The 12522-nt window shown below is 58.0% G+C and overlaps 1 protein-coding gene across 4 annotated transcripts in view; it reads right to left on the bottom strand.

The window, feature by feature from the left end:
• Positions 1-291: 291 nt before the first annotated feature.
• Positions 292-12522, bottom strand: part of LOC116939257 (uncharacterized) — a 72270-nt gene continuing 60039 nt past the window's right edge. For all 4 annotated transcript variants that reach the window (XM_032947445.2, XM_032947444.2, XM_032947446.2 and 1 more), the window contains 3 exons: positions 7135-7251; positions 5097-5156; positions 292-3386 (listed from right to left, as the gene is read on the bottom strand). In XM_032947445.2, the coding sequence (XP_032803336.1) occupies positions 3297-3386; positions 5097-5156; positions 7135-7251 (267 nt within the window). In that variant the 3' untranslated portion in view covers positions 292-3296. The remainder of the gene's footprint in view (positions 3387-5096; positions 5157-7134; positions 7252-12522) is intronic.

Genomic DNA, 12522 nt, shown 5'->3' with positions numbered 1-12522 from the left:
CCTCTCTAGCCCGTGCCACTCATTCACTCACACATCAGTCCATCTCCTCTCTAGCCCGTGCCACTCACCCACCCACTCACACATCAGTCCATCACCTCTCTAGCCCGTGCCACTCACCCACCCACTCACACATCAGTACATTTCCGCTCTAGCCCGTGCCACTACCGTTAAGCTCTCTCTATCCGGCCAAACAGCTGCTTGGGCATGCGGTAGCTGGAAACGGTGACGCGAGGGCGACACATGCATTCTGTTTAAATCCGCGTCGAACAAGAGAAACGCGATCTCGCGCTGTAAAGAAATTATTTTTAATGAACGCGCGTGGCGTTAGCAGTGGCATCATTGCAGGGTCCCGACCCAAGAGAGACGCGACCCCAAGGCACGCGACCCCACGTGACTCTTCTCTCGCAGCTACCCCATCTGTTCTGGCCTAGATGGCAGCAGTAGCAGCAGCAGCAGCAGTTTGTCCAGGAACTAAATACACAATGTCGAGGTCGGCTCGCTACGAGCAGAGGGCTTCAGGAGAGCGTTCGTGTGGTTTCGATATTCCTCCTCCTCCGTTGAAGGAGCGCAGACCACAGTGCCTTTACTATCTGGCCCATAATGTGGGCCGCATGGCCACGATCGCCTCGACATGAACGTGACTAAATATATCTGTCTCTATGCATCGCTATGTGCCTCTATGTGTCCCTACGAGTCTGTATGAGTTTACTATCTGGTCCACAGTGTGGGTCGCATGGCCACAATCTCACTCCTGCGCGGCTCGTGTCAATAATTTCCAACTCACGAGGGAGATGGAGCCCGTGTCGGCCTGGTGTTGTTTCTGATGCTGCTGACTACGGCTACACCAGCTGTCTTCCAAGTGCAGGGATGTGAAAGGCAGGAGAGGGGAGCGACGATGCTGAGGAGGAGGCGTTTTGTTGCGTGGCTGCCCACACACCCAGGATGCGCTTCCTGCCGCGGAGTCCCAGTCTCCAAGTTTCCTGAACCACGAAGTGGCACTCGAGCTGCGGTCACGGGAGCTCCGTCGTTGACGTCAATGTAGTGACACACCTTGGAATGTCACTCGAGCATCCTTGACCGCAGCAGTACAGCGTGAGATTCTTGAATACATCTGTGCGGCGCTTTTCCCGGTGTACCCCCTCTAACTGTGTGGTGCTGGGGGGTTGATTTCCTCCGAAATTCTGCAGCTTGCTCCCGAGCGAAGCCGCACTCTCTACGGAAATGGGACTGGCCTCTACGAGGCTTTCCTCACTAGGATTGTGCCTCACAGTACGGGGCACACACAGCTGAGGTCCACCGGCTGTGTGTTGCCGTGTGTAGTTGTGTGTATCCGTGTGTGGCTGTGTGTAGCCGTGTGTAGTTGTGTGTATCCGTGTGCGGCTGTGTGTAGCCGTGTGTAGTTGTGTGTATCCGTGTGTGGTTGTGTGTGGCTGTGTGTAGCCGTGTGTAGTTGTGTGTATCCGTGTGTGTCCGTGTTTAGCCGTGTGTAGTTGTGTGTATCCGTGTGTGTCCGTGTTTAGCCGTGTGTAGTTGTGTGTATCCGTGTGTGTCCGTGTTTAGCCGTGTGTAGTTGTGTGTATCCGTGTGTGTCCGTGTTTAGCCGTGTGCAGTTGTGTGTATCCGTGTGTGTCCATGTGTGGCTGTGTGTAGCCGTGTGTAGTTGTGTGTATCCGTGTGTGGCTGTGTGTTGCCGTGTGTATCCGTGTGTGGCTGTGTGTTGCCGTGTGTGGCTGTGTTTTGCCGTGTGTTTCCGTGTGTAGTTGTGTGTATCCGTGTGTGTCCGTGTGTGGCTGTGTGTAGCCGTGTGTAGTTGTGTGTATCCGTGTGTGGCTGTGTGTTGCCGTGTGTATCCGTGTGTGGCTGTGTGTTGCCGTGTGTGGCTGTGTTTTGCCGTGTGTTTCCGTGTGTAGTTGTGTGTATCCGTGTGTGTCCGTGTGTTGCCGTGTGTAGTTGTGTGTATCCGTGTGTGTCCGTGTTTAGCCGTGTGTAGTTGTGTGTATCCGTGTGTGTCCGTGTGTATCCGTGTGTAGCTGTGTGTAGCCGTGTCTATCCGCGTGTGGCTGTGTGTATCCGTGTGTAGCTACTAGAGAAGAGCTGGGAAGTGTTGTTTGGCCGTGTCCGACTTCCATCTCATCACCACATCGCCCCCTGCCCATATGTATAAGCGTCCTCTCTCTCTCTCTCTAAGATCGGCCGTGCAGCCGTTCAGACTGTTGGGGAAAGTGCTGTTTGCGAGCTCCTATTGAGGCTGGAGTGGCACAGGAGGAGACGGTGTGCGACCAGCACCACGCCCGCCCGCCTTTGTCTCCCCAGTGCTGATATTTACACACCACACAAGACACACATTTAAGGCTGAGTCGACCTAGCGATGGCCCAGAACTGCTTTAGATATCACCCACCACTTACGTGAGCCAGGGTCAGGATTTTAACTGGGGTCACCGCGCTTCGTGGCGCAGTGCGGTAATCGCGGCGCCACCATTCCCCGCTCCCCCCCTCTCTCCCACACACACACACCCATGTATATATATATTTAGTAAACTTTACATAATCTGTTCGGTATTTATCGTTTGCTGTCTCTCCGCTGTGGAGTGGAGCGCGCGAGGGAGGCTGTAAATCCCATCGGTTCGAACACCCCAGGGGGGGTCCACGACGCTCCGTCCCGCATTGCACACGTGGCCAATAACGCACCTCCACCCCAACTCGAGCCGTGTGTAGCCACAGCCTCCGCTCCCGTCCCAATGTAGCAGCAGCAGCACCCCCACCACCCCCACTACCCGCCCCCCACCAGGTGTGCTGTGTCACACCTGCGCCGACCCCGAACGACCCCGTCTCTCAATCGTGGTGGAGGGGGGGGCAGGGGGAGGGGGGTCACCGGCAGATTGAGCCTCTCGTACGGAGACTCGCCGTGCCAGCCCTTGCCACGCGACCTCTTGACCTCCGCCAGGTTGGGGACGCCAAGGGATAGTCAGGGTTCCCAGAGAAGGGGATGAGTCGGCGGAGGGGGTGCTAGTGGGAGACCCACGGCGTCCACAACTCGCCGGTACCCCCCTCCCAAAGCCAGCCGCCCGCAAGCGCGGCTACCCGGGGTCACCTCGGTGAGGTGACCCGAGTGAGGAAGTGAGCAGAGGTGAAGGTGGCCACCGGAGCTGAGGTGGGGGTGGTCACCAAGGTGACAAAGCATGCAGTTCGTCAACATTTTACGAGACCTGGATAAAACAGGTCACCAAAGTGAGGTTAGGTTTGGTCATCCGAGTGAGGAGTCCAGGTCGGCTCCGGGCCACGGGGTCGGCGCTGCCTCACGTCTCAAAGTTCTTGTAGATGGACGTCACGTATCCCATGATGCTCTGCCAGTCGGGCCGGTCCGAGTGCACCAGATCATTAGCGTCCTGCAAAACCCGGGGTGGACTCGCGTCAAGACACACATGTCCCACTCACACATACACAAGACACACATCCCACACACATGGAGGATGCACACACACACACAGCTTCAAAGACCCCAGTCATAGTTTCTCCCTCCTCAAGTGAGCCATGGGTCAATGGCCATCATCATCCCCATCGTCAGTGGTGGAGTTCCATGTCCATTTGACAGAGGCGAAGCTGAATACGCGAGTGTGAATATTTAACACAAATGGAATTGACAGTTTTTCTTTCTCTCATGCTGGAATCTCTCCCGACTTTGGGGCCACCGTCATCCAAATTCTCCAACATCCCCAAACAAATCCTGACAAATTAAACAAACAAAAGCCACGATCAAGTCGCTGGGGCCTTCATCCAGCAGTGGATGACGCGCGGTGGGCGGCGGAGCGACGGTGAAGATTTACGACTCCGTCGAGGTCCTCACCAAACGAGTAACGATCGCCATTTGTCCGGTGGTGAGTTTGTTTATCGAGGCCGGCGGTGGCGGCGGCCAAGGGATGGGCCGGGCTTATCGGACGCGGCGACCGAACCACCGCCGCTCAGCTGCAGGAAGCGGCGGTGGTGGGTGCCGCGACTTATCTGCTGCGGCAACCGTTACTGGGCGCCGGCGATCACCAGGGAGCGCGGCGGTGGTGAGGATAACGAGAGAGCTAGACAGAGCGTGGGAGAGCGTGGGAGAGAGCGAGAGAGAGCGAGAGAGCGAGAGAGAGAGAGCGAGAGAGAGCGAGAGAGAGCGAGAGAGAGAGCGAGAGAGAGCGAGAGAGAGCGAGAGAGAGAGCGAGAGAGAGCGAGAGAGAGTGAGAGAGAGCGAGAGAGAGCGAGAGAGAGCGTGGGAGAGAGCGAGAGAGAGAGCGAGAGAGTGATTGACAGGGAGAAGGTGGTCGAGGGAGTGATGCTGCTGCTTGCCCAAGCAGCCTCGGCGTTTCCAGATGCCTCGTCTCTGCCAGGGTGTGGCCGGAGTTCCACACCGGCCTTCCCACAGGCTGGCGGGAGACAGATGGGAATTCCCGGTGTGGTGGTGGGCGAGAGAGGAGGAGGGAGGAGGCTGCGTGCTTCGTGGCTCACAGACTGAAGCCTCTGCGCTCTACCCGAACCATGGTGCAGCAATGAGTAGAGAAAGTGAGATAGCGAGAGAGTGCGAGGAAGCGAGAGCGACAGTGTGCAAGGGAGAGAGCGGCAGAGAGTGATGCACAGCACCACAGCCGTGTTGAAGGAAGCCAAACACCACACAGCGTGATCGCCTAGGACAATGGGCCGTGGTAGGGGGGGGGTGTGGTGGCGGGGGGGTGAGCGAGTCCCGGTCGTAGGGGAGACAACGCCGTCGGCCGTGCGTCCACACGCCACTGACTCCTTCGCGGGTATCGAACCCAGACACTGTCCGGTGCGGTGATCGGCTGTTTTCGAACGTCAATAACCAAACTACGGCGACGCTAACCCCTCCGCGGGTATCGTCGCCGTAGTGTCCCCCCCCCCCCCCACCTTCCCCCACCTCCGCTCGACCGAGCGATGGGTCTCGAGCACCGATGCCGAAAAATGTTCGGTGAGAAATGAAGCGCTGAGCAGAACCTCGAACGCATCATCTGGGCACACGTTGGGATCCTCGCATCGCGGCCGCAGCGAGTCAACCGCACGGACGTGGTGAGAGAGGGGGGGGGGGGTGGTCACGCCACGCTCACCAGGGTCGTCAGGACGCCAAGGCTCTCGGCTGCCTCGAATGCCAGCGTGAAGTTCCGCTTCTGTCGGAGAGAGAAAACGGTGGACGAGCGTCAACTCCTCGCCCGCGAGCGCGCTCTGCGTCGCCCGCGAGCGCTCTCTGCTTCACTGTGGAGCGCCCGAACACGGCCTTCCAGACCATCTCGGTGACCCAGCACCACGTGTCCAACGAGCTTGACGAGACCCAGAAGGTCGAATCCGATCTGCAGTTCACATCAACGATGCCGCTGGATAGTGATGGAGATGGCGAGGGTCGCTTCTCGACGTGGGGACGATGACGGTGACAACGATGATGACGATGATGATGATAACGACGATGATAACAGCGGTAACGATGGTGGTGGTGGTGGTGGCGGCGGCTGCTGCTGGCCGGTGTTTATGGATTCCGGTGCACGGCACGGCAATCTGCCGCTCTGCTCAATCGCACAACGACGGCACGAGGCCGCTGGAACGAGCCGAGCAGTCGAAACACAAAGACAAACATGCGCCCTATAGCCTTGACATACTTTTGGTGCAAGTGGTATTAGCGAGCACCGATGAAGGCCGGCACGGCACACAATAAACGAGGGGGTGGGTGGCCAGCACCACGCCCGGCCGCAATTGTTTTTCTGCTGCCGATGTATGCACGCCACATCAGTTACTCAGTCGAGGCTGAGTCGACCTCGGGGAGGGCCCAGGACCGGTTCAAATAATCGTTACCGGTGTTGGCCATGAGCGAACTCGGATCACCGGGTTCATAGTGCAGCGCGCTATCACACACATTCATACACACACAGGCACTTACATTTATACACACACAATCACAGTACACAATCACAGTACACAATCACGTGTACAGACGCACATAATACACTCTCCTGTACTCAATCACAACAGATAGATACCACTGCAATCACTGACAGACAGACGCAATCACAAGCGGACACACAGATATAATAACCTGCACGTAATCAAGATGCACACAATTGCACATAGATAATCAGGGACAACAACAACCGCCATTCGTCACGAAGTGGCAGTGACGTCACCACGGCGCCTGTGCCAGGCCAGGTGCACTTTAAGGCCACGTGACGTGTCGAACGCCCGCAGGCAGGTCACGGGAGAGACTCAGGTGCCATGGCTTGACTGACTGAGATGACCGGCTAACGCGCCATCATATAGACACACACAACTACACACAGGCAGCACACAGGCAGCACACAGGCAGCACATCCTTCATGTGGCCGCCTGTGTTGACGATGAGAGAAGGTGCTGTTAGCGAGCTGCACGCACGGACACGTACACACTCACATACCAACACACAAGTACACAGGCAACCACGCGTGCAATCGCACACACTGGCACGCACAATCATGCACACACAAATGGACACAATCAACAACAATAACAGCCGGCGATCACAAATAAATGCCGATAACCTCACCGCGGAGGTCACGCCGGGGTTAAATGCACTTTGAGGCCACGCACAGGGATCCCCCCCCCCCCACCCTCGTAGAGCCGCACAAAAAGAGCCGACCTAGGGGAGGCCCAGTCACCCTCTAGCCTCATCCCCCCCCCACCCGCCCCGGCTTTGTGTTGGAATCTCCGAGTCACACCTGGGCACCACTGCAAGTAAGGCAGATGCGATGGACAAAACCAACCGGGTGAGAAGTCCAGGGGGGGAGGGGTGGTGGGGGGTGGGAAGACATGGAAGCAGGGTCCCACCTGTACTAGGAGCCCCATCTCCCACGAGGGTGAGATGGGATGAGACGGGAGAGATTGGGACAGGAGAGGAGGAGAGAGAGGATTGGGTCAGGGCACAATGGGGCATGAGGAGATGAGGCAGGGACAGGACAGGAGGGGGGCGGGAGGCGTTGTACGGAGACACACGGGAATGAGAGAGAAGTGAAAGCGCAGGCCAGGAGGAGATGGAACGAGACAGGAGACGAGATGGGGCACGTGGGCGTGAGACGGGGGGGGGGCGGGGAGATGGTGTGGCCGGACCGAGAGGGAGAGCGGCACCTTGCTGGCGCTGCTCAGCTCCGCGTAGGGGATGTGCGCCGGCAGGAAGGAGTGCACGAGAGCACACAGCGCCAGCCCGTCCGCCCAGCTGCTGCTGAAATTCGTGATGTCTACGTTCTGTACGGGGGGGGGGGGGGGGGGGGGCGAGCGGACACGGTGACAGAGTGAGACCTGCTGGCGTCACACACACGGGTCACGTGATTTGACGTCACACACACACACGTTCGTGTTTTGTGCCCTAACTGAAGCGAGTTTATCTTGAGCACGGGAAGCCGAGTTCAGGTGCCATCCGTAAGGGCGTGTGGTGAGCACCACGCGCTACTCACGCACGCCACGCACACCACCACGCACAGCCTCGCCTGACAGAATCAGGCGAGAGACGGATGTGGCTGTGGTGCCAAAAGAACCGCCCCAGCAGCAGCGTTGCCGGATTGTGCCGGCTGGAATCACGCCCTGGGTGTCGTGCCTGGCGGCCCTGGTCGGCGCTGGCGTCCGGGCGACCGAGCGCCGCCGATGGTGGTGGGCGGGAAGGGGCGGAGGCGGCGACGCGGCACGGCGGCGCCCTCCCGGATCGGCGTGAAACCCAAAAGATCCCCTCGCCTTGCGCGGCTCACGGAAACAAAATCGCCCCCTCGACCGAGGATAATGAAGCCTCGCCACGGTAACCCACCACTCTCCTCCATCGCATCCCCCCCCCTCCCACCCTCCATCGCTCCCCATCCTCCACCCTTTCCTTCCCCGCACCCTCATCACTCGTCAATCTCCACCATCCCACCCTCTCATCCTCCCAACCTCCCCCCCCCCCTCTCTCATCATCAACCTCCGCTTCATCCATTTACTCTCCGCCACCTCGATCTCCATCATCCCCCTTTCATTTCATCGCCGTCCCGCATTATCCCCCCCCCCCACCTCCTCGTCCGCCACCCAGCCACGGCATGACCTCTGACCCAGCAAATGTCGGAGACGCCGCCGGGAGGATCGTGCGGGCCTCATCGTTCGTTGGGGGGGTGGGGGGGGGGGCCGGGGTCGCCCCCCCGGGGGGCTCCGTGAGCGATGGGGCCGCGACGATCGTCGTCAGGACGGTGGCGGCCGTGTCCCGTGAATGTTGGCGGCTGTACCGCTCGCCACGACCCGCTACCACGACACCCCCCCAACCCCCACCCCAGGCTCCCGGCCATCTGCCCCTCCCCCCACCGTGCCAGGGTCGATGCCCTAACCCCCCCCCCTCCACTTTGATGTGTCGTGGCTAAACTGTTGAGGAAAATGTCAATATGCCATTTTCGTGTAGGTCGATGGAGCAGAACAAATGAAGGCGTGGAAAGAGACAAAGTGGAGGAGATTGAAAGGGAATAAATAAATAAATACAACCACCACCACCCATAACCACAACAACTACCAGCAACAACATTGCCACCACTACCACCACCTTTGCCACCACCATGCTCACCCCCCCCCCTCCCCCACTGCCGCCACGATTACCACCACTGTCACCACTGCCACCAACCACCACCAGCGCCCACCACTACCATCACCACCGACACCACCACCGTGACCACGACCGCCATCACCGCGGCCGCCATCACCACGGCGACTTCGCCGCCCCACGGTGGAGCCGGGACGGCACGGTCGGCGCCCGCCACGGTGGCGGCGGAGATATCAGCGCTCGCGCGCGGCGCTAAACGAGCGGTGACCCCCTCGACCCCGCACGCGTAGGCCTCGAGAGTCTAGCAGCCCGCACCAAACACGGAGCCCGCGAAACGGGAAAGGCGAACTCCGTGAAATGGATGCGCGCGGCCCCGTACGCTCGCACGCACACGCGGACGGACGTGTAACAAACATCGTACTTGGCGATGCCTCGGCGATCATCGCGTGCGGATCGATCCACGCGCTCATCGCCAATGGAGGAAATTGTAAACATCTACTACTTAGCTTTGCGGCCCACCTGGGTCACTCAACCAGCACGCAAATGTTCCCCTCTCAACAGCAGCAGCAACAGCACGGCGGCACGCTGCGTCACGTGCGCAGCCGCTTTGTTCATCCGCTGCCCGCGCTGTGCAGCACGCTGTGCAGCACGCTGTGCAGCACGCTGTGCAGCACGCTGTGCAGCACGCTGTGCAGCACGCTGTGCAGCACGCTGTGCAGCACGCTGTGCAGCACGCTGTGGGGGTTATTCGACCAAACGTCACCAAGCTGGTCAGTGCGGGCTGGTGAAGACGCCCTGTGTGGATAGATTCCACTGCTGCGCTGCCCTCGGCTCACAGAAGGCGATGCTCCGAAAGGCCAAAATGGCTCGTGGGCCTCACCGCGACATCACCGCCACGTCACCGTGACGACACCACTACATCATCACAACGTCACCGCTACGTCACCGCTACGTCACCGTGACAACACGACTACATCACTACATCACCACTACGTCACCGCTACGTCACCGCGACATCACCGGCACGTCACCGGCACGTCACTGCTACGTCACCGCTACGTCACCGTGACAACACGACTACATCACTACATCACCACTACGTCACCGCTACGTCACCGCGACATCACCGGCACGTCACAGGCACGTCACCGCTACGACATCACTACGTCACCGCTGCATCATTGCTACGTCACCGCTACGCCACCGCTACGTCACCGCTACATCACCACTACATCACCGCTACGTCACCACTACATCACTGTTACATCACCGCTACGTCACCACTACGTCACCACTACATCACCGCTACATCACCGTTACATCACCACTACATCATCGCTACATCACCGCTACATCACCGCTACGTCACCACTACATCACCACTACGTCACCGCGACGACACCACTACGTTACCGCTACGTCACCGCGACGACACCACTACGTCACCGCTACGTCACCGCGACGACACCACTACGTTACCGCTACGTCACCGCGACGACACCACTACGTTACCGCTACGTCACCGCGACGACACCACTACGTCACCGCTACGTCACCGCGACGACACCACTACATCACCACTACGTCACCGCGACGACACCACTACATCACCGCTACGTCACCGCGACGACACCACTACGTCACCACTACATCACCGCTACGTCACCGCGACGACACCACTACGTCACCACTACATCACCGCTACATCACCACTACGACACCACTACATCACCACTACATCACCGCTACATCACCACTACATCACCGCTACGCCACCGCTACATCACCGCTACGCCACCGCTACATCACCGCTACGTCACCGCTACGACACCACGACGTCATCGCTATATCAATGCCTAGTGGGGGTGGTGGCTATGCTGCTGCACGTGGCAGCCTATGACCCAGCACTGTAGAGGCAGCAGCAGCAGCAGCAGCAAGGGGTTGGTGGATCACACACAGATGTTGTTGTGAAACTCCCTGCCCATAAGCCATCGAAGAGGAACTGTACTCTGGCTCGCCAGTTAAAAGTGGTTATGGCAAAATGTAGACTCCACCCGTTCCATCTGCACGGGATCGAGCGTTGCCTCCTGACATGCGTGGGGTGTCTCCAGGTGACCCGGATTCATCCCACACATCGATAACACCTTGACACATAGATAACACCTTGACACATCGATAACACCTTGACACATCGATAACACCTTGACACATCGATAACACCTTGACACATCGATAACACCTTGACACATCGATAACACCTTGACACATCGATAACACCTTGACACATCGATAACACCTTGACACATAGATAACACCTTGACACATCGATAACACCTTGACACATAGATAACACCTTGACACATCGATAACACCTTGACACATAGATAACACCTTGACACTTCGTTAACACCTTGACACATCGATAACACCTTGACACATCGATAACACCTTGACACATCGATAACACCTTGACACATCGATAACACCTTGACACATCGATAACACCTTGAGACATAGATAACACCTTGCCAAATCGATAACACCTTGACACATCGATAACACCTTGACACATAGATAACACCTTGACACATCGATAACACCTTGACACATCGATAACACCTTGACACATAGATAACACCTTGACACATAGATAACACCTTGACACATAGTGGGCAGCAGAGCTTTGGGGGGATTCGGGTACAGGCTCCTCGCCGAGTGGCCGCTTCCCCGCTCATCCACGGCTCTTCCTCCCCTCCCGCCCCTCCCTCCCTCACTCCCTCTCGCCGCGTAAGTGATTAGCGGGCGCCGTGCGCCAGTGGCAGCGCTCAAAGTTGACGTCGTCATTAAATTGCTAGAGACTAGCCAGCGTGTTGCCGTGTGTGTGTGTAGATGTGTGTGTGTGTATGTGTCTGTGTATCTGTGTGTGTGTGGATGTGTATGGATGTGTGGATGTAGATGTGGCCTGGCACAAGCGTCGTGGTCACGTCACCGTCACTTAGTGGCGAATGGCAGTTGTAGATGTGTGTGTGAGCGTTCGAACATTCCACGTGGCCACACGAAGTGGCTTTTTGTTGTTTCTGGAGGAGCCCCGAGGGTAGAGATTCAATCTCCTGGCTCCGCCAATTGGGGTTTGGCCAGGAAACGTCATAGACGCATGTCCCCCCGGGGCCTCCGGCACAAGCTCATTAGTTAGATATTTTAGACGTGGTTTAGTGGTAAATTTTTGAAGGTGGAGGGGTTACCAGCCCCTCACACCCGTTCAGAGCCCCCGTTTAGCCCCTGTGGTGGTCACAGACTCTATGAGGGGAGGAGCCAATCGGAATTGGCCCTCCCCCCACAGCACTGTCCGCGACAGAATTGCCCGTCCGGCACCGCGAGGAGGTAGGGGATTGTTTCGCCGGCTCCAGTTTAACAGCAGAGGTCTCACTCCGAATCAGTCGAGCGGCAATATATTTTCATCGGTTGCGTAACGCTATGTGGAAACTACCTGGTCTGTCGCTCCGCACTAAGCTTCAGGTCTTCTCGGCCACGGTCATTCCCTCCCTTATCTACGCTTGCGAAACGTGGACCCCGCTAATGGAACATCTTGGCCAGTTAGAAACATTTAGGCTAGCCTGCCTACGATCCATCCTGGGTTTAACCAGGCTGAATTGTGTGAGAGGCTCACAAATCTTTGAAAGATCTGGGCAAGGTCCCATCGGTGAGTTCCTCCGGCAGGCAAGGCTGCGTTGGCTGGGTCATGTAGCCCGCATGCCCAGCCACCGCATGCCGAAACAGCTTTTGTTCGGCCAGATCGAGGGGGCTAAACGGGCGCGGCACGGGCTAGAGAAGAGATGGAGTGATGTGGTACAGGAGGACGTGGAGCTGAGTGGACTTGCCAATGACTGGTACCAGCGGTGTCAAGATCGGCCTCTGTGGAGGAGGCTCGTGACGGACGCTACTGGGCAGTTGGAGGCAATCGCCCT

Source organism: Petromyzon marinus, chromosome 5, assembly GCF_048934315.1.
Source record: "Petromyzon marinus isolate PM22_M1 ecotype Great Lakes invasive population chromosome 5, UKy_Petmar_22M1.pri1.0, whole genome shotgun sequence".
NCBI classification, from domain to species: Eukaryota; Metazoa; Chordata; class Hyperoartia; order Petromyzontiformes; family Petromyzontidae; genus Petromyzon; species Petromyzon marinus.
The sequence above is the reverse complement of the archived record's forward strand: the minus strand, read 5'-3'. Positions and strand labels throughout refer to the sequence as shown.